At 40.8% G+C, this 21,048-nt stretch overlaps 2 protein-coding genes across 3 annotated transcripts; both read left to right on the plus strand.

Annotated features, from left to right (window-relative positions):
* Positions 1 to 227: 227 nt before the first annotated feature.
* Positions 228 to 6,706, plus strand: LOC128512139 (UDP-glucuronosyltransferase 2A2-like). Of its 2 annotated transcripts, XM_053485260.1 has the most exons (7): positions 228 to 1,641; positions 2,400 to 2,548; positions 4,736 to 4,867; positions 5,132 to 5,219; positions 5,297 to 5,516; positions 5,649 to 5,938; positions 6,277 to 6,704. In XM_053485260.1, exons 1-6 carry the CDS (start codon positions 927 to 929, stop codon positions 5,929 to 5,931), a joined length of 1,587 nt encoding a protein of 528 aa, XP_053341235.1. In that variant the 5' UTR covers positions 228 to 926; the 3' UTR covers positions 5,932 to 5,938; positions 6,277 to 6,704. The 2 variants fall into 2 exon arrangements, with proteins under 2 accessions (XP_053341235.1, XP_053341234.1); XM_053485259.1 differs by having other exon boundaries at positions 5,649 to 6,706.
* A 28-nt stretch (positions 6,707 to 6,734) lies between these two features.
* LOC128512140 (UDP-glucuronosyltransferase 2A2-like) lies at positions 6,735 to 20,255 on the plus strand. Its single transcript, XM_053485262.1, has 6 exons — positions 6,735 to 8,031; positions 8,784 to 8,932; positions 18,790 to 18,921; positions 19,185 to 19,272; positions 19,348 to 19,567; positions 19,703 to 20,255. Exons 1-6 carry the CDS (start codon positions 7,317 to 7,319, stop codon positions 19,983 to 19,985), a joined length of 1,587 nt encoding a protein of 528 aa, XP_053341237.1. The 5' UTR covers positions 6,735 to 7,316; the 3' UTR covers positions 19,986 to 20,255.
* The last annotated feature ends 793 nt before the right edge of the window (positions 20,256 to 21,048 follow it).

Raw genomic sequence — 21,048 nt, forward strand, 5'->3', positions numbered from 1 at the left:
AAAGAGCGCTAAGAGATCTTTTGAATGAAACTATATTTTGAATGAATCCATTAAAAATGTCATGATGGCACATTCGGAATTCAGGAATTAGAGGTCTGACTTTTGTTCATACTGCAGCTGTGGTGGATTGCGCAACTTTGTAGGTTTTTCCTGTTTCCTGTAGTTCTCTTGTTGAGTCATGAGTCACGTGCCTCCTCTAATGTTTATCGTGTAGGCTGAGCCCTCCCATTCTTCAGCCATTATAAGTGCATGTAAGAAGGCTGTTCTCTGTTTTCTCTTCTGTGATGACAAGGAAGATTCTCATCTGGCCTGCAGAATCCACCACTGGCTCAACCTTAAAGCCATAAATGTGGTTGTTACCTAGAGTGCTATACCGCCTATGAAGACAAATCAGTATCTGGAATACAAGGTGGAGATCATACAGGTTCCATACACCAAACAGGATATCGTTGATGTCTTGGACAGAGCTTTGAAGTACTGGATACATACCCTGACAACCCGAACCAGGTTTTTTAAAGATCAAGCAGGTAACTGACAGGTCATCAGAACTGTACAAGAAATCTGTTTCTATGTGAAGATCTGCTGGAGAAGTGGAGAAAAAGAACAGTTTGATGTTCTTCTGATAGACCATGTGTATATGTGTGGGGATCTGCTAGCACAGAAACTAAATCTTTTATCATCACCTTTATAGCTTGAAAAATGAAAATACAGTCAAATACAGTAGTATCTTGATATATAAGATATCTTGTAGTGAACCGTGACCTTTGTTTTAAAACACTTTTCCTTTATTGGTTGAAAGTAAAGCGGACAATCTGATATCCACTGATAGTAGTGTGTAGTCATTCATTAACTGTGCAAAAACAGGTTAGACAACCCCTTTGTTGTCATTGTTTCCTGGTTTACCCGTTATTTCATTTGATACAACGATGAGAAACAGATCATGTGCCTTGCTAATGTTGCTGCTGAGCTTGACTGAAACTGTTCTCAGTGGCAATGTGTTGGTGCTTCCAGGCGAATACAGTCACTGGAAGAATATGCGTATAATGGTTGAGGAGCTTGTGGAGCGGCACCACAATGTGACCGTTCTCACACACTCTGCCTCACCTACAGTGAACCAGTCTGAAAAGGCGAGGTTCAAATTCATGCTTTTTCAAGTCAATGCTAGTGCAGAGGAGGCAGACAGGGTTTCACAAAAACTTATCAATCTCTGGTTGGATCAAGACAGCACCAGTTTTCAGAAGCTGGCCTCGATTTGGGACGTGATGTCAGGGGGGTCGCGCTACATGCAGGCTGTGTGTGATGGAATGTTTAAGAAAGACCTTGTGGACTTGCTAAAGGAGTCACACTTCGATGTGCTTCTGTACGACCCTATGATGCCATGTGCAGACTTGCTGGCAGATGTTCTTGATTTGCCCTTTGTGATATCAATCCGGGTGACTTTTGCTAATACGCTCGAGCGGCTCTGTGGGCAGATGCCCGCTCCACCATCGTATGTACCTGCAGCTGCCACTCAGGGGCATCTGACTGATCATATGGACTTTATGGAGCGATTAGAGAATGTGATACTCTACATAGTACACACAGCAATGGTCAGACTTCAAACAATGTTGATTCATGACAAACATCTCAGCAAAATTGCTGGTAAGTTATAATATATCTGTTTTTGTTTTGTTTTATTTTATATTAAAAGTACAGGTTCATTTCAAATTTCATACTCTGAAACCCATACAGAAATCTCTCGGAGAAATACAAAATCATTCCGAATGCAGAGTAAAAATTATGTGAACAGACATACTGTTTAAACGAAATCCATACATGCGTGGTTATTTTCATTGAACATTGTAAATGTATTGAATGTTTACGATCCCAAGAAATTGAGAAATTTAGGAAAAAAATTAAGAAAATTAATTAAAAAAAAACTTCTAACTATCATTACCGATGTTTTTTATACATTGCTATTTAAGGTTATTTTATTTGTGCAGCAAAGTACTTGCCAAACCCAACTGCCATTAATATCCATATACAGAAAGCTGCAGTACATTTTTAGGGTTCATAGCATAAAGCACAATGATTTCATTTACATTTACTGTAATTTCGAATTAAAGGACAATAAATGTAAACATGGTGATGGAACAAAAGTGGGATTTAAACTTTTTATTTGAAACAAATTTATCTTATGTACATAAAGTACATGATTTTGTACATTTTACCTGGTTTCTTTACCTGTCTTTCTCACTGCTTTCTCACACTACCCTGACTGGTTAATATCCCACTGCAGGGGACTAATGCAACTTGTCAATGTATTATAGATTTTCTCAGAAAACAAACTCTGGATGTGTTTTCTGACATTATAATCAATAACAAATTTTTTTTGCCATCTTTGCTTCTGTTCTTCCCAGGCAAACCTACAACGCTGTGTGAAACTATGAGCAAAGCTGACATCTGGTTAATCCGAACTTATTGGGACTTTGAATATCCAAGACCATTTTTGCCAAACTTTAAATTTGTGGGTGGATTACACTGCAAACCAGCAAAACCTCTACCGAAAGTAAGCTCATTGTTAAGAATTTCCACAGTCTAGATGACACCCTTTCTAACATAAGTGTACTCATGTTGAAGATAAAGTTAAAGGTTTATATAAACTTGGTACATCTCTAGGTCTGATTGAGCTAAACAATATTCGCTGTGCTTCTCATGTGCTTAACATAAGGTCAGATATCTTGCAAAATATATTTTGGTAAAAATATATTTTGGTAAAAATTTGGTAAAAGCATTATGTTAGTATACTTTTTATATATTAACTGATGGTACAACTTGTCGGTATTTGCAATGTACTATCGAAGATTTCAATATATTTTTAATACACTAAAGTGTCTTTTTTTCACTGGGGCATTGCCGCACGGGCGCATTCGAAATACACGTCCAATTATGATAAACCTTTAAACTTATGCCTTATTCAGTAGCATCATCATCCGGGGTTTTATAGAGGTGCTACCGTGCTCAAAAGGCACAGGGGTTGTGCGGCGCACCCAGGCGTCATTGTTTCTTTTTAAGTCTTAACATGCTTAAACAGCATACAGTTTGTGTGGTCCACCCGAAGGCGATGGCACAGGTGCTTGAGCCCAATCATCGGTGATTACAAATTCAAATTTTATTTGTCACATACACAAACATACACAGTACGAAATGTAGTGAAATGCATTATACGACTGCCATTGACCCTAAAAGAGAGTTAAATTTTACAAATAAGAAATAAATATGAATAAAAGAAATACGATAGAAATTAAATTAAAAAATTAAATTAAACTAGGAAGAATAGAACTAAAAATAAAAATAGAAATGTGCTAGGAAAAAAATAGAACTAGAAATAAAAATAGAAATATGATGTACAAAATAAAAATATACTGTGCAAATTGAAATATACTGTACGGTGTGTGCAAATATGCATAGAGCAAAGTGTCTTAGTGCAGAGGTTATTAAAGTGTCTTTGTGCACTGGTCCAGGATGTAAACGTAAAACTGTAAAATGTAGTGTAGTTGTGAAGGTAGGTGTGCAAGGTTATTAAAGTGTCTTTGTGCAATGGTCCAGGATGTAACGTACGACATGTAGTGTATATATGAAGGAAGGTGAGCGTGTAATTGTCCATAGTGTTCATGGATGTAAGAAGATTGATAGATTTGACCAATTATGAAAATATTGTGTAGTTCTGCATAGTGGTGTGGTTGTGGTTGAGAGACCTTATCGCCTGCGGGAAGAAGCTCCTCCTCAGTCTCTCTGTGTTGGCCTTCAAGGAGCGGAATCGCTTCCCAGACCGCAACAGAGTAAACAGTCCGTTATTGGGGTGGCTGAGGTCCTTCACGATCTTCCTGGCCTTGGTCAAGCACCGCTTGCTGTAAATCGATTGCAGGTCAGGGAGCTCGATGCGGATGATGCGCTCAGCTGATCGCACCACCCTCTGTAGAGCTCGTCTGTCCTGCATGGTGCTGTTCCCGAACCAGGTCGTGATATTTCCCGTCAGGATGCTCTCGATGGTGCAGGAGTAGAAGTTCCTGAGCACCTTGGAGGGCAGTCTAAAGTCTCTCAAGCGTCTGAGGTGGTAGAGACGCTGTCGGGCCTTTTTTACCACGGTGTTGATGTGACAGGACCATGCCAGGTCCTGCGTGATGTGAACACCGAGGTATCTGAAGCTGTCCACTCTCTCCACTGGGCTCCTGTTGATGACGGGGGTCTGGTAGTTCCTCACCTGCTTTGTACTAAAGTCCACTATCAGCTCCTTTGTCTTACTGACGTTCAGGAGGAGATTGTTTCTCTGGCACCAGTTCTCCAGATTTCCAACCTCCTCCAGGTAGGCCGTCTCATCGTTGTTCGTGATCAGGCCCACCACAACAGTGTCGTCAGCAAACTTGATGATGGTGGTGGAGCTGGTAGTGGCCACTACCAGCTCCAGAACTATATTTTAATTTGGTTTTCTCTTCTGGTCATTTACTTTCCATTTTGTTAATTAAAAACACCTCTATTTTTTAAAGCATTCTTACTTTACATCATTTTTTTTATGCCTTCCAAAAACTTTAGCACAATACTAGATTTATTAACATGCATATTAGACAGCCACAAACCTGTAAAGGTATGAGCTATTTTATTTTTATTTTAGCTGTTAAACTGGACCATTGATGAACAATACTGTACAAGCACCATGTACCTTTTTTTATTAATGACGTTGCTTTTTGATTTGCAGGAGATGGAGGAATTTGTCCAGAGCTCAGGAGATGATGGTATTGTAGTGTTTTCACTGGGATCCTTAATAAAAAACCTCACCAAAGAAAGAGCAAATACCATTGCTTCAGCACTTGGCCAGATTCCCCAAAAGGTCTGAGTTTAAACAATTAACAATTATTTAATCTTGATCTGATTTATGAACCAAAAACACATATAGTGGTTAAGTTATGTGGACAAAATAAATATAATACAGCAGGTGTTGGTATCTCACAGCTCCTGGGATTCATCTGTCACCCTATACTTCCAATAAACATAAAAATGTTGATAATCAGACTATTACCCTAAGTTTATAAAATTATTTTTTACTTAGACCAGAATAAGTCAACTCAGACCTGAATGCTCTCTGTAATTTTAGGTATTATGGGGGTATGCAGGGGAGAAACCAGAAACTCTTGCTCCTAATATAAGAATCTATGACTGGATTCCTCAAAATGATTTACTAGGTAACAAAAATTTCCATATGTGTATGTAATATGAAATTCTACTAAAAAATAAATACAGTAGTAATTGGTATCCGCAGGACATCCTAAAACCAAGGCCTTCATCACCCATGGTGGGACTAATGGAATATATGAAGCTATTTATCATGGAGTTCCAATGGTGGGCCTGCCGCTGTTTATTGATCAGCCTGACAACATGAATCACATGAAAACCAAAGGAGCTGCTGTTACACTTGACTTCTTCAAAATGGAGAGCAAGGACTTGACACAAGCTCTTAATGACGTCATTAGCAATCCATCGTGAGTTTTTTTTTAGCGGAAGTGATGTTGCCAAATTTAATGATACTCTAAGAGCAAGTGTCTGAATCAATTAAACTTCTCTCAGCCTTTATACATATACACATATATTAATTATTCAATTTCTTTCCACAGCTATAAAGAGAGCATGATGAGGTTATCCCGAATCCATCATGATCAACCAATGAAGCCACTAGACCAGGCAATCTATTGGATTGAGTTTGTAATGCGCCATAAGGGGGCCAAGCACCTCAGGGTCGAAGCCCATAACCTCACGTGGTATCAGTACCACTGCTTGGATGTGGCAGCCTTTTTAATTTCTCTAATTGCACTGGTTGCGTTTATCTTTGTAAAAACATGCAGTTGGCTCTTTCATAAATGTTTCAGAAAGACCCCAAGAAAGACAAAGAAAGAGTAAAGCAAGTGTATGTGAATGTACTGAATTACTGTTATGTTTTAAAATATGTTTTAGGAATAAAACACCATGACCATGTGCATACAGAGTACTGTAAAGTTTGTCCAGATTTACTTACAAATGATTTCCATCTCTTGACCCCCTCCACCATCCCCAGTGTGCACCTTGGCAGCTTCTCCTCAACTTTTTCCTGCTTAATAACATTGGCACCCCCTCTCCTCAAGCCTTTCTCCACATATCCCAAATCTGCCTTCCTAATCCCACCCCTCATCTTTACAATCCAAATCCCTCCTCTATTTAAATAAACACTCGTTTACACATGTTATATGTCTCTTTCACACTTTCCAGACACTCCCCTGTTCATCCCGAGGCATCCCTGTGTTCATCCTGATCTGTCTTGCACTATCGCTGTCTGCACAGAGAACTTTTTTAGAGAGCTTTTAAAGAGCGCTAAGAGATCTTTTGAATGAAACCATATTTTGAATGAATCCATTAAAAGAGAATAATTTAGAATTTTCTGTGTATAATCTTAATTGTACTAATAATTGTTATCCAACTTCATCTATAAAATTTGGGGATTCTTGATGATATGTCATGATTGCACATGATGGCACAATTAGAGGTCTGACTTTTGTTCATACTCCAGCTTCCTGTAGTTCTCTTGTTGAGTCATGAGTCACGTGCCTCCTCTAATGTTTATTGTGTAGGCTGAGCCCTTCCATTCTTCAGTCATTATAAGTGCATGTAAGAGGGCTGTTCTCTGTTTTCTCTTCTGTGATGACAAGGAAGATTCTCGTCTGGCTTAACCTTAAAGCCATAAATGTGGTTGTTACCTAGAGTGCTATACCGCCTATAAAGACAAATCTGTATCTGGAATACAAGGTGGAGATCAAACAGGTTCCATACACCAAACAGGATATCGTTGATGTCTTGAACAGAGCTTTGAAGTACTGGATACATACCCTGACAACCCGAACCAGGTTTTTTAAAGATCAAGGAGGTAACTGACAGGTCATCAGAACTGTACAAGAAATCTGTTTCTACGTGAAGATCTGCTGGAGAAGTGGAGAAAGGAACAGTTTGATGTTCTTCTGATAGACCATGTGTATATGTGTGGGGATCTGCTAGCACAGAAACTAAATCTTTTATCATCACCTTTATAGTTTGAAAAATGAAAATACAGTAGTATCTTGATATATAAGATATCTTGTAGAAAACCGTGACTTTTGTTTTAAAACACTTTTCCTTTATTGGTTAAAAGTAAAGCGGACAATCTGATATCCACTGATAGTAGTGTGTAGTCATTCATTAACTGTGCAAAAACAGGTTAGACAACCCCTTTGTTTTCATTGTTTCCTGGTTTACCCGTTATTTCATTTGATACAACGATGAGAAACAGATCATGTGCCTTGCTAATGTTGCTGCTGAGCTTGACTGAAACTGTTCTCAGTGGCAATGTGTTGGTGCTTCCAGGCGAATACAGTCACTGGAAGAATATGCGTATAATGGTTGAGGAGCTTGTGGAGCGGCACCACAATGTGACCGTTCTCACACACTCTGCCTCACCTACAGTGAACCAGTCTGAAAAGGCGAGGTTCAAATTCATGCTTTTTCAAGTCAATGCTAGTGCAGAGGAGGCAGACAGGGTTTCACAAAAACTTATCAATCTCTGGTTGGATCAAGACAGCACCATCTTTCAGAAGCTGGCCTTGATTTGGGACGTGATGTCAGGGGGGTCGCGCTACATGCAGGCTGTGTGTGATGGAATGTTTAAGAAAGACCTTGTGGACTTGCTAAAGGAGTCACACTTCGATGTGCTGCTGTACGACCCTATGATGCCATGCGCAGACTTGCTGGCAGATGTTCTTGATTTGCCCTTTGTGATATCAATTCGGATGACTTTTGCTAATACGCTCGAGCGGCTCTGTGGGCAGATGCCCGCTCCACCATCGTATGTACCTGCAGCTGCCACTCAGGGGCATCTCACTGATCGTATGGACTTTACGGAGCGATTAGAGAATGTGATACTATACATAGTACACACAGCAATGGTCAGACTTCAAATAATGTTGACTTATGATAAACATCTCAGCAAAATTGCTGGTAAGTTATAATATATCTGTTTTTGTTTTGTTTTATATCATATTAAAGTACAGGTTCATTTCAAATTTCATATTCTGAAACCCATACAGAAATCTCTCGGAGAAATACAAAATCATTCCGAATGCAGAGTAAAAATTATGTGAACAGACATACTGTTTAAACGAAATCCATACATGCGTGGTTATTTTCATTGAACATTGTAAATGTATGGAATGTTTACGATCTCAAGAAATTGAGAAATTTGAAAAAATTTAAGAAAATTAATAAAAAAAAACTTCTAACTATCATTACCAATGTTTTTTGGACATTGCTATTTAAGGTTATTTTATTTGTGCAGCAAAGTACTTGCCAAACCCAACTGCCATTAATATCCATATACAGAAAGCTGCAGTACATTTTTAGGGTTCATAGCATAAAGCACAATAATTTTATTTACATTTACTGTATTTTTGAATTAAAGGACAATAAATGTAAACATGGTGATGGAACAAAAGTGGGATTTAAACTTTTAATTTGAAACAAATTTATCTTATGTACATAAAGTACATGATTTTGTACATTTTACCTGGTTTCTTTACCTGTCTTTCTCACTGCTTTCTCACACTACCCTGACTGGTTAATATCCCACTGCAGGGGACTAATGCAACTTGTCAATGTATTATAGATTTTCTCAGAAAACAAACTCTGGATGTGTTTTCTGACATTATAATCAATGACATTTTTTTTGCCATCTTTGCTTCTGTTCTTCCCAGGCAAACCTACAACGCTGTGTGAAACTATGAGCAAAGCTGACATCTGGTTAATCCGAACTTATTGGGACTTTGAATATCCAAGACCATTTTTGCCAAACTTTAAATTTGTGGGTGGATTACACTGCAAACCAGCAAAACCTCTACCGAAAGTAAGCTCATTGTTAAGAATGTCCACAGTTTAGATGACACCCTTTCTCACATAAGTGTACTCATGTTAAAGATAAAGTTAAAGGTTTATGTGGCAACGCTGTGGAAGGGAAGATGAATATAAAGTGTTTTGAAACCGATTACGCCACCCCGAGGTCAACCGGGGAAATAACCCAAATAAGGAGCACAAGTTCGTTAGGCTAGGTAGAACAGAGAGACAAGGATACAAATGTACAAAACTTAGTTCACAATAAAATAGACTAAAACACTCAATAGCATGCAATGCTAGGTTTCAAATAGCCATTACGCACAATATAGGTGAAAACAAGGCACTCTGTGTAAAATTACACAAATAAAGGGGAGGGGGGGGGGAGAATACAAAACTTACAAAAACAGAACAAAACGAATTTCAGGCACAGGCTTCCCAGTGGCAGGGGCAGGCTGAACGAGGTACAAACCCTAAGGTGCATTTCACACGCATCCACACACTCACACACAGTGAAACAGGAATACAATCAGCACTGCACTCCACACTATTACACTACCACCCATACTCAGAGCTAAGTAGCTAGCCTCCCGGCTCAACAGTGCCTGAGGTGGACCAACATAAAAATCATCCAAAAAAAAAAAAAAAAAAAACACATACAACATAACCAAATAAACACCAAAAACAGATAAAGAGAAACATGCTCTCTTTACCTTAAATACCCAAACAATAAAGACAAAAAATAATTAAACCAAAAAAAAAAAAGTAAAAAGAAATTCCAATCTAACTGTTCTAATCATATCACAGAATTCTCCGGAAGCTACATTACAACACGCTTCATAATACAATCACAGATGCAGATAACCAAGTGCCCAAACAGGCCTTTGAATAATAGCAAGGCAAATCTGACTTGCTTTTACAGTTAGTAGAGGAATTAGAAAAAAATAACGAAACTAGAAACACAACAAAACAAAAGATGAAACGGTAAGAAACAACCCGGAGGAGAAAAACAGCAGGAGAAGAAACAGCAGCGCCGTCCTCAGTCAATGCGGAGGGCAATTACTTCCGCCATCAAGCGACTCACCAGCACCACGTCAGACACCCGTAGCCCACTAAGAAAAAGAGACATAACTAAAACGGATCTTTTCCATAAGCCAGAGAAAACGAAACCTACTTACCAGGACGAATCGTTGCGCCACGCGAGTTGTAGCGCCGCTCACAGCTCACAACAACCATGCAGGATAACGCATGCGCAAAGAGGGCTCCACGGCTAAGCAGTAAACAAACACCAGTTAGCATTACCAAACGCCAAAACGCACAGCACGTAATGAGCGTATACCTACCCAACAACGAGTGGACAGTCTGACTCAACCAGATATCAGTTAGCCAATGCGCGCACTAAGGGAAAAATTAAACATCGGCATTTTAATGTGCATGCCCACCTCTCTGTTAGCCACATAGCTACAAACAACAATCACACACCTGTCCATGCGCACACCGTGAGGGCGGTCCTAGTTGTGACGTATACCAGGTAAGATACAATCCAGCCTTAAGTACTATCGAGAACCATTCTGATAGGCTATCAGGGGTCAAATCACCTACCTATGAGCCAATGAGAAGACCCCATTGCCCACATTGTCACAATCTACCGCCAGCTCTTGAATCGTCGCCCCGACGATTATCCCGACTGACCTAAACCCAAGGCCTAAACAGTGCAGACCTGGAATTACATGAAGCATTAACAGCCTCAACACTCACTACCCTCCCCACGGCCCTAGGAAGATGGTTGCGATTGGAATGATGGCTGGCAGTAGTTCGCCTTGTGCGTCTCACTGCCCCATCACCATAAGAGGGACCTAACAGACCAGGATCGATGATGGATGTTTGGCTTACGGCACCCTGCCCTGATGGTCCGGGACCCACAGAGGCCTCATCTACAGCATCCACCCCCAACACCAATGAACTTGGGCCTGCCAGAACCCAGGCCCTGACTCTCTAACTCGATGGCAGTAAGCTGAGTCTCCGGTATCACCTGAACCAGGTCAACTTCCTCAAACGAGGAAGGCTCCTCCAGCAACAGCTCGTCGATATCTGGTGACGTATCCTCTGGGGAAGGCACTGAGGATTCCCCCCCCTATTCTTGCCTTTAACAGCGAGCGATAAACGTGCTTTACCCGATTCACATCATTAACTGGTGCAATGGTGTAAACTGAACCTCCTATCCCAGGTACCTTTACCACCTGGTACACCACTGAACTCCAGCGGTCCTGAATCTTATGACGACCCTTGAGACCACAGTTACGAAGATAAATTGACTGGCCTATACCCAAGGGTACATCCCGGACAGGAGAGTCATACCTTTCCTTACGGCGTTCAGCAGCTAACTGTTACCGTTCCCGGGCCTCTTCAAAAGCCACCTGCAGTCTCGTCTGATGCTCTAACACCCAGTTATTGACACTACCAGGAAAACATCAGTCATTACCAATACATTCTCGACTCCTGAACGCGAGGGCTCAAGCAAAGTAAAGTCAATGGCCAAAATCTCGTTTGGCCTTTCTGCCAACAGATGGCCCATAAAACTTTAAGGCGCCAGCTGCGTATTCTTGGCAGCCTGACATCTCTCACACTCACGGCACCACCGAGCCACATCAGTTGTAAGGCCTGGCCAATAACAGCGTTGGCGAACCAGTTAAGTGGTACGGTCAATGCCCTGGTGCACATGCCCTTGGTGAACACTAGCCAAAACCTCACCCTGCAAAGCAGATGGCAGAACCAATTGAAAGATTTCCTCACCTCCATCTGGCTGAAAAACACGGCGATACAACACGCTCTCCTTGTCTACCAATCGATCCCATTGGCGAAGCAACACCAGGGCGGTTTTGGACATCCGTTTACGCTCTACCGAGGATGGGGGAACCCCTCGTCTCCAAAACCTTAAAACCTGACCAATGACCGGGTCAGCCTGTTGACACAAGCCCATGTCACCCCCAAAACCAGGCAACACAGAGACCACTGCCTGAGTCGCCTGTGGACGCAACCCCGCTGCAAACACCTGCTTAACAGTAGTCAGCACCTCAACTCCCGGCAACAGGGCACTTACCTCACCCTGGCCGGAAGGATCCTTCCTGGAGAGGGCATCCGCATTTCTATTACTCCTACCTGACCGATACTTAATGATGAAATCAAATGCTGCGAGCTGGGCTGCCCAACGTTGTTCAGTGGCAGCAAGTTTAGCTGTTGCCAAGTGGCTAAGAGGATTATTGTCAGTATAGACAATGCACTTGTGTCCCAACAGATATTCACGAAACTTTTCAGTCATGGCCCACTTGAGCGCCAAAAACTCCAACTCCAAACTCCGAAGGGCATATGATTAAACTCAAATAGGCCAAAGGGAGTACAAAATGCAGTCTTAGCTCTATCTCTTTCAAGGACAGGGACCTGGTTGTATCCGCTAGCCTAATCCATAGTGGAAAACCACCCAGCCCCCGTCAAGAAATCGAGCGACTCCTCAATGCGCGGAAGGGGAAAAGCATCCTTCCTCGTCTTTGCATTTAACTGACGGTAGTCAACACACATGCGCAGGCTACCGTCCTTTTTCTGGACGAGCACTATAGGCGACGCATATGGACTACAGCTTTCCCTAATAAAATTGGCTTCTAGAAGCTGGTTGATATGCGACTTAACTACTTCATATTCTGACGGCGGAATTCGCCTATAACTCTGACGAACAGGCACTGAGTCCAGCAACGGTATCTCATGCGAAAGCAAATCTGTGCAACCCAGATCACCCTCATGAGCTGAGAACACAGACTGATAACGCCTTAACAGAGCTCTGACCTTACCTTCCTCCTGCGACAAGACAGACAAATCAACAGCTTCAATTTGATCTAGGATCGGAGCAACTGCCTCCACGACTTGAGAATGCATTAAAACGGTCACTGGCCCATCCTCAGTTATCCCCGCTGGCAAACTTACCACCTGATTGCTATTAAGTGTTCCTAACATCGTTCCAGCATACAGCATTACATCTATGGTCCCTACATTAACCATAGGCAAATAGACTGTACCACGGACAACTCTGACAAGCGCAGGCGAAGCCAGCAATCCCGCTGGCAAACCGGATACCGGAGGCTCAAACAAAGCAGTCCTCTTTGCATACTGTTCAGAACATGTGGCTAGTACAAGCTTTAACATTCCACCTGGAACACGACACAACTTACGACCCCGCAATCTGACCTTCCCCGTGCGTACTACTGAGGACTGGTCCTCTGCTAGATGGCAGTGTTGTAACGCCTGTAAAACGAATTTTGGGGCCTGCACTAAAGAGGGACAATCAAACAAGCCAGGGCCATACTGACCAAAAAGCTCCTGATAGCATTGACTAAGGACATTCATCCCCAACACGCCGGGAATTCCAGTACCGATGCCGCCAGGAGGATCCCTGACCACCAAAATCCCACAGTTGGGAATCAATCGATTACACGTCTCAATATCCAACTCCATGTAGCCAATGTAAGGAATCGACAACCCTTTGGCTGCACGGAGCTGGAGCAAGTGGCACAACTTTAACCGATCTACACCACATGATTGAAAATGCGTTTGAAAGCAACTTTCAGTAATTGTGGACACCATAGACCCAGTGTCAACCAAACAAGGCACTTGAACACTGGCAATGCGGACAAGAAGGTGTGGACAAGACGACATTAAATGAGATAAAGCAATACCCGAGCCGTTCTCCTCCCCGACCGTGCTTTGGCTCTGCAACGCGGCGGGGACTAGTTTCCCGATGGCGTAGGTGAGTCAGACCGTGCACTATTGGTTTGCGTCGTAGCAATTAACGGAAAATGAGTAGGTACACGCTCCCCATCTCACTCTCTAGCAAAGTGACCCAGTTTCTGACATCTCCGGCACACAATCTGGTTATGACAAGGAGATTGACTATGGGGATGGGGAGTCTGTAAACGGGCAAAACTTTGAGTTAACTTACTTATTTGTTCCTGCTGCAACCGCAACATTTCTTTAACTTCGCCCAACTCAGACTCTTGGAAAGACCGTGCAGAATTCCCACGAGGCTCACCCTGCACCCCATAATGAATGCCATAAGCAGAAGGAAGTGAATGACTGCGACCCCTCGAACTCCCTGGCATACCCTCCCGTTCCCAAAGGAGTGCTTCACCCCGTACATCTAACAAGGTCAGGGTAGGTTGACCTCGTACCAGCTCTTTAAGTTCTCGCCGAAGAGCATTGTCATTAACATGCTCGATAAACTGGTCACGCTACAAACCGTGAAAATTTGGCATGGCATAAGGTGACTTTTGCTTTACTTGCTCCAGGAGACCAATCAGAACAAGGGAGAACTCCAACAAAGACTCTCCCTCCCACTGTTTCCTGGAGAAGAAAGCCTCCTGCAAAGAAACATGACTGTGAGCAACCATACAACTCCCTTAGCACAGACACGATTTTTAATGGATCGTTATGTTCATCGACTGGGCGGTAACGAATCTCCTCTCTGGCTTCTCCCTCTAAATGGTTAAAGAGAATGAAAGCTTTATCAGAGGCTGACATATGACGGGCCTGCATACAAGCCTGGGCTTCCTCAACGTTAAGACCAGACCTGCCACTAAATTTTGGACACTTTCGATCTCGTGGTACAAAAACATACCTCTCTGGCAGGACAGCACACTCTGGACTTGACTGAGACGTGGAGAAAAAAGGCCCACCGGCAACAGCAGACGGCCCACTAGGACCCAGAAGAGCAGATGATTGCTCCTGCCATAACCATTCGTTATCTGCTCTTAACTGTGCTACCATCTCCCTTAATTCACGCAGTTCTTCCTCCATATTTGTAGCACAAACCTCAGTCACTAGCCGAGGAAGGCACACCGGACGCCGCTGCTGTCTCTCCTCCAGCTCAATGCTTCACCGTAAATCAACCCTAAAGCAAAAACACTAACAAAACAGAACAACAAAGAGAAAGAAAACAACCAACCAAGGTTAAGTACACAGAGCACCCCAAATACATATGTACCCACGTCTCTCTGAACAAGAAAAGCCTATCCTGCCGATTACGCCAGAAAAGTGGCAACGCTGTGGAAGGGAAGATGAATATAAAGTGTTTTGAAACCGATTACGCCACCCCGAGGTCAACCGGGGAAATAACCCAAATAAGGAGCACAAGTTCGTTAGGCTAGGTAGAACAGAGAGACAAGGATACAAATGTACAAAACTTTATTTTAGTTCACAATAAAATAGATTAAAACACTCAATAGCATGCAATGCTAGGTTTCAAATAGCCATCACGCACAATATAGGTGAAAACAAGGCACTCTGTGTAAAATCACACCAAAAAAAAGGGGGAAAAAAGTAAAACAAAACAAAACAAAACGAATTACAGGCACAGGCTTCCCAGTGGCAGTGGCAGGCTAAACGAGGTACAAACCCTAAGGTGCACTTCACACGCATCCACACACTCACACACAGTGGAACAGGAATACAATCAGCACTGCACTCCACACTATTACACTACCACCCGTACTCAGAGCTAAGTAGCTAGCCTCCCGGCTTAACAGTGCCTGAGGTGGACCAACATAAAAATCATACAAAAAAACAAAAAACACATACAACGTAACCAAATAAATACCAAAAACAGATAAAGAGAACCACATACTCTTTACCTTAAATACCCAAACAATAAACACAGAAAATAATTAAACCAAAAAAAAAAGGAAAAAGAAATTCCAATCTAACTTTTCGCTAGGTCAATCATATCACAGAGTTCTCCGGAAGCTACATTACAACACGCTCCATAATACAATCACAGATGCAGATAACCAAGCGCCCAAACAGGCCTTTAAATAATAGCAAGGCAAATCCGACTTGCTTTTACAGTTAGTAGAGGAATTAGAAAAAAAATAACGAAACTAGAAACACAACAAAACAAAAGATGAAATGGTAAGAAACAACCCGGAGGAGAAAAACAGCAGGAGAAGAAACAGGAGGAGAAGAAACAGCAGCGCCGTCCTCAGTCAATGCGGAGGGCAATTACTTCCGCCATCAAGTGACTCACCAGCACCACGTCAGACACCCGTAGCCCACTAAGAAAAAGAGCCATAACTAAAACGGATCTTTTCCATAAGCCAGAGAAATGAAACCTACTTACCAGGACGAATCGTTAGCGCCGCTCACAGCTCACAACAACCATGCAGGATAACGCATGCGCAAAGAGGGCTCCACGGCTAAGCAGTAAACAAACACCAGTTAGCATTACCGAACGCCAAAATGCACAGCACGTAATGAGCGTATACCTACCCAACAACGAGTGGACAGTCTGACTCAACCAGATATCAGTTAGCCAATGCGCGCACTAAGGGAAAAATTAAACATCGGCATTTTAATGTGCATGCCCACCTCTCTATTAGCCACATAGCTACAAACAACAATCACACACCTGTCCATGCGCACACCATGAGGGCGGTCCTAGTCGTGACGTATACCAGGTAAGATACAATCCAGCCTTAAGTACTATCGGGAACCATTCTGATAGGCTATCAGGGGTGACAAATCACCTACCTATGAGCCAATGAGAAGACCCCATTGCCCACATTGCCACATTTATATAAACTTGGTACATCTCTAGGTCTGATTGAGCTAAACAATTTTCGCTGTGCTTCTTATGGGCTTAACACAAGGTCAGATATTTTGCAAAATATATTTATTTGCAAAATGCACATTTATGACACCAGCGCTATTAAATACCCATACACAAACTATCAGACACATCCCATACACACACACACACACACACACTATACATCCTACACACACACACACACACACACATACAACACACACATCACACACGCACAATACACATCCTACACACAATACACACAATACACACACACACACACACACACACACACACACACACAATACCCCCCCCCCCCCACACACACACACACTACACATCCTACACACACTATAGACACTACAAATTCTAAACACACACACACACACACACACATACCACACATCCAACAGTACATCCTCCACAAATGATTACCGGCCCTGTGCGCCATTATGATCGCCACCAAACCAAGTCCACATTGTGTGACAACCAGGGCTTTTTGGAGGCCATAACATGCTTAACAGACACACAAATTATATGTTGCATGCAGCTGGCAACTAACCCTAAGTTGTAATTGAATTGTATAAAAGCACAATTTTAAATGTATTAAGTATACTTTTGTGTGCTAATGTGGAATAACTTTAAGAATACTTAGTACACTTAAAGTATATGGCTGTGTGTGTACCAACATACCTGACAGTAATTAATAAAATTTAAGTGTACATTTAATGTTTTATAAGTACATTACAGCATTACAGTACATGTGTTGAAAATACATGATTAATATACTATGAGTATATTCTCATTGCAGTAGTAGCATGCTGTTATACTTCTAGCCAATTACAAATACTAAAAAGGTATACTTTGTGGTTAATAAACTATAACAATAGTGGATTTAACAATAAGACATTATACAATACATTCTATAGTTTAAACTATGTACTTAATTAAAAAATAACAAAAACTAGAACGGACAGTCCGAATCTGCCCGCCTCCAGTTTCTGATTGTCTAGTGTTGCGCTGATCCCTGTCTCTGGTTGGCTGTAATAATTGCAGTGTGCTAACGATGCTGCAGTTCATGCAAGTGTACAGCTTTATGATATTACAATAGCTAGAGAGAGAGAAAGAGACAGACAGAGAGAGACAGAGAGAGAGTGCAAACATAAATAATCTTTCAGCGAGCAAAAACGAGTTTGAGAGATTGCGCATAAGAGAGAGATTCAGTGTGCAAAAACAAGTCTAAAAGCGAGAGAGTAGTGCACTAATTATAAGTATAAATAAGTACATACGAATAAGTACATTTAAATTTAACTAAAAAATATACTGAGACTATCGTATATTAAAATTTGTATTCTAATGTATACTTTCTGTACATTTGTACAATTATTATTTTAAACATATTTTTAAAAATATATACTAAAAATACATTTAAAAAAAACAAAGTTTAAATAAGTGTGCTTTGGAAATTGGACCAACCTTTTACTTAAAGTATATTTTCCTATAATATAAAAATATAATCTTTGGAAAGTGTACTATAATACAATTATTTTGAAGTTAATGTTTAAAGTTTAATTTCGAAATTTGGTAAAAGCATTATGTTAGTATACTTTTTATATATTAACTGATGGTACAACTTTTTGTTATTTGCAATGTACTATCGAAAATTTCAATATATTTTTAATACACTGAAGTGTTTTTTTTTCACTGGGGCATTGCCGCACGGGCGCACTCGAAATACACGTCCAATTATGATAAACCTTTAAACTTATGCCCTATTCAGTAGCATCATCATCCGGGGTTTTATAGAGGTGCTACCGTGCTCAAAAGGCACACGGGTTGTGCGGCGGACCCAGGCGGCATTGTTTTTTTTGAAGTCTTAACATGCTTAAACAGCATACAGTTTGTGTGGTCCACCCGAAGGTGATGGCACAGGTGCTTGGGCCCAATCATCGGTGATTACAACTACATTTTAATTTGGTTTTCTCTTCTGGTCATTTACTTTCCATTTTGTTAATTAAAAACACCTCTATTTTTGAAAGCATTCTTACTTACATCATTTTTTTTACGCCTTCCAAAAACTTTAGCACAATACTAGATTTATTAACATGCATATTAGACAGACACAAGGCTGTAAAGGTATGAGCTATTTTATTTTTATTTTAGCTGTTAAACTGGACCATTGATGAACAATACTGTACAAGCACCATGTACCTTTTTTATTAATAACTTTGCTTTTTGATTTGCAGGAGATGGAGGAATTTGTCCAGAGCTCAGGAGATGATGGTATTGTAGTGTTTTCACTGGGATCCTTAATAAAAAACCTCACCAAAGAGAGAGCGAATACCATCGCTTCAGCACTTGGCCAGATTCCCCAAAAGGTCTGAGTTTAAACAATTAACAATTATTTAATCTTGATCTGATTTATGAACCAAAAACACATATAGTGGTTAAGTTATGTGGACAAAATAAATATAATACAGCAGGTGTTGATATCTCACAGCTCCTGTGAATTTACTGTCACCCTATACTTCCACTAAACATAAAAATGTTGATAATCAGATTAGCTACCCTAAATCTAAAATTATTTTTTACTTAGACCAGAATAAGTCAACTCAGACCTGAATGCTCTCTGTAATTTTAGGTATTGTGGGGGTATGCAGGGGAGAAACCAGAAACTCTTGCTCTTAATATAAGAATCTATGACTGGATTCCTCAAAATGATTTACTAGGTAACAAAAATTTCCATATGTGTATGTAATATCAAATTCTACTAAAATAAATACAGTAGTAATTGGTATCCGCAGGACATCCTAAAACCAAGGCCTTCATCACCCATGGTGGGACTAATGGAATATATGAAGCTATTTATCATGGAGTTCCAATGGTGGGCCTGCCGCTGTTTGCTGATCAGCCTGACAACATGAATCACATGAAAACCAAAGGAGCTGCTGTTACACTTGACTTCTTCAAAATGGAGAGCAAGGACTTGACACAAGCTCTTAATGACGTCATTAGCAATCCATCGTGAGTTTTTTTTTTTTAGCTGAAGTGATGTTGCCAAATTTAATGATACTCTAAGAGCAAGTGTCTAAATCAATTAAACTTCTCTCAGCCTTTATACATATACACATATATTAATTATTCCATTTCTTTCCACAGCTATAAAGAGAGCATGATGAGGTTATCCCGAATCCATCATGATCAACCAATGAAGCCACTAGACCAGGCAATCTATTGGATTGAGTTTGTGATGCGCCATAAGGGCGCCAAACACCTCAGGGTCGAAGCCCATAACCTCATGTGGTATCAGTACCACTGCTTGGATGTGGCAGTCTTTTTACTTTCTCTAATTGCACTGGTTGTGTTCATCTTTGTAAAAACGTGCAGTTGGCTCTTCCGTAAAAGTTTCAGAAAGACCCCAAGAAAGACAAAGAAAGAGTGAAGCAAGTGTATGTGAATGTATTAATAATTAATGTCAAGTTTCGAAAGATGCTTTAGAAACAAAACACCATGTGTGTATAGACTACAGTATGGTGTTGATTTATCAACAAAAATAATGACGAACAATATTTGTTGACGACCTTTTTTTTCTGTGACTAAGACGAGAGGTTTTAAAGTGGTTTAACAATAAAAAGTAATAAAACATTAGTCTTTATTTTTATCAACATACACATTTTTTTCTTCCTCTCCCACCCCCACACCTTAAGTGTGAGCTTTCAAACTTCCTCTAGCTGAGGTACAAGATACATGATATGTGTTTTAAGTTCTAAACATTGAAGTGTCATTTTTATTTTTATAATAAATTTATACTACATCATCCAAGATGACTGTGGATTTGAAACAGAAAAATTACTGGTCAAAGAGTGCAAAATTTTTACTTAGTGTAAACCAACATTGTGCAAGTGTTCTAGATGCTCAATAGAATACGAACAGTATGTGCAAGAGTTTTGGCTAAAACCAAAAGGTAAACTGTACGTACAATAGAAAAGCATTATCTGCTTGTAATGATAAATCCATCTCCAGGCTACAAGACAGAGATCGCACAGGTGCCTTACAAAAATATGGATGTTACTGAAACCTTAAACAGCCTTTTGAAGTACTGGGCGTACGGCCTGCCAACCTGTTGTAGCACCTGAATTTTACCAGCAGTTGCTCTAGTTTGTATGGCACACTGGGCAAACTCCTCCTCCAAAAAAAAAAAAGAAAAGGTATGACATGAATTGGATATGAAATTATATGTAAGGTTATGTGAGCTACTGTAGCAACACAGCAAGGCAGGTTAACAAACATAAGTGTTATTAGCCCATTTACTTCATACATAATATTATACTTCTAAAGAGATAACACCTGCTTACTTTTTCTGCCTTTTTTTCTGGTATACTGGGCACCTACAGTAACGATTTTGACCTTTGAGTATTTATATACCAGAGGTTACCCACAGCTCCGCCTACGTGCAAGTCCTGACCCATGCATGCTACCATGACCTGCGAATGAAGTGTGCAGTC

The sequence above is a fragment of the Clarias gariepinus genome, chromosome 24 (assembly GCF_024256425.1).
Source record: "Clarias gariepinus isolate MV-2021 ecotype Netherlands chromosome 24, CGAR_prim_01v2, whole genome shotgun sequence".
NCBI classification, from domain to species: Eukaryota; Metazoa; Chordata; class Actinopteri; order Siluriformes; family Clariidae; genus Clarias; species Clarias gariepinus.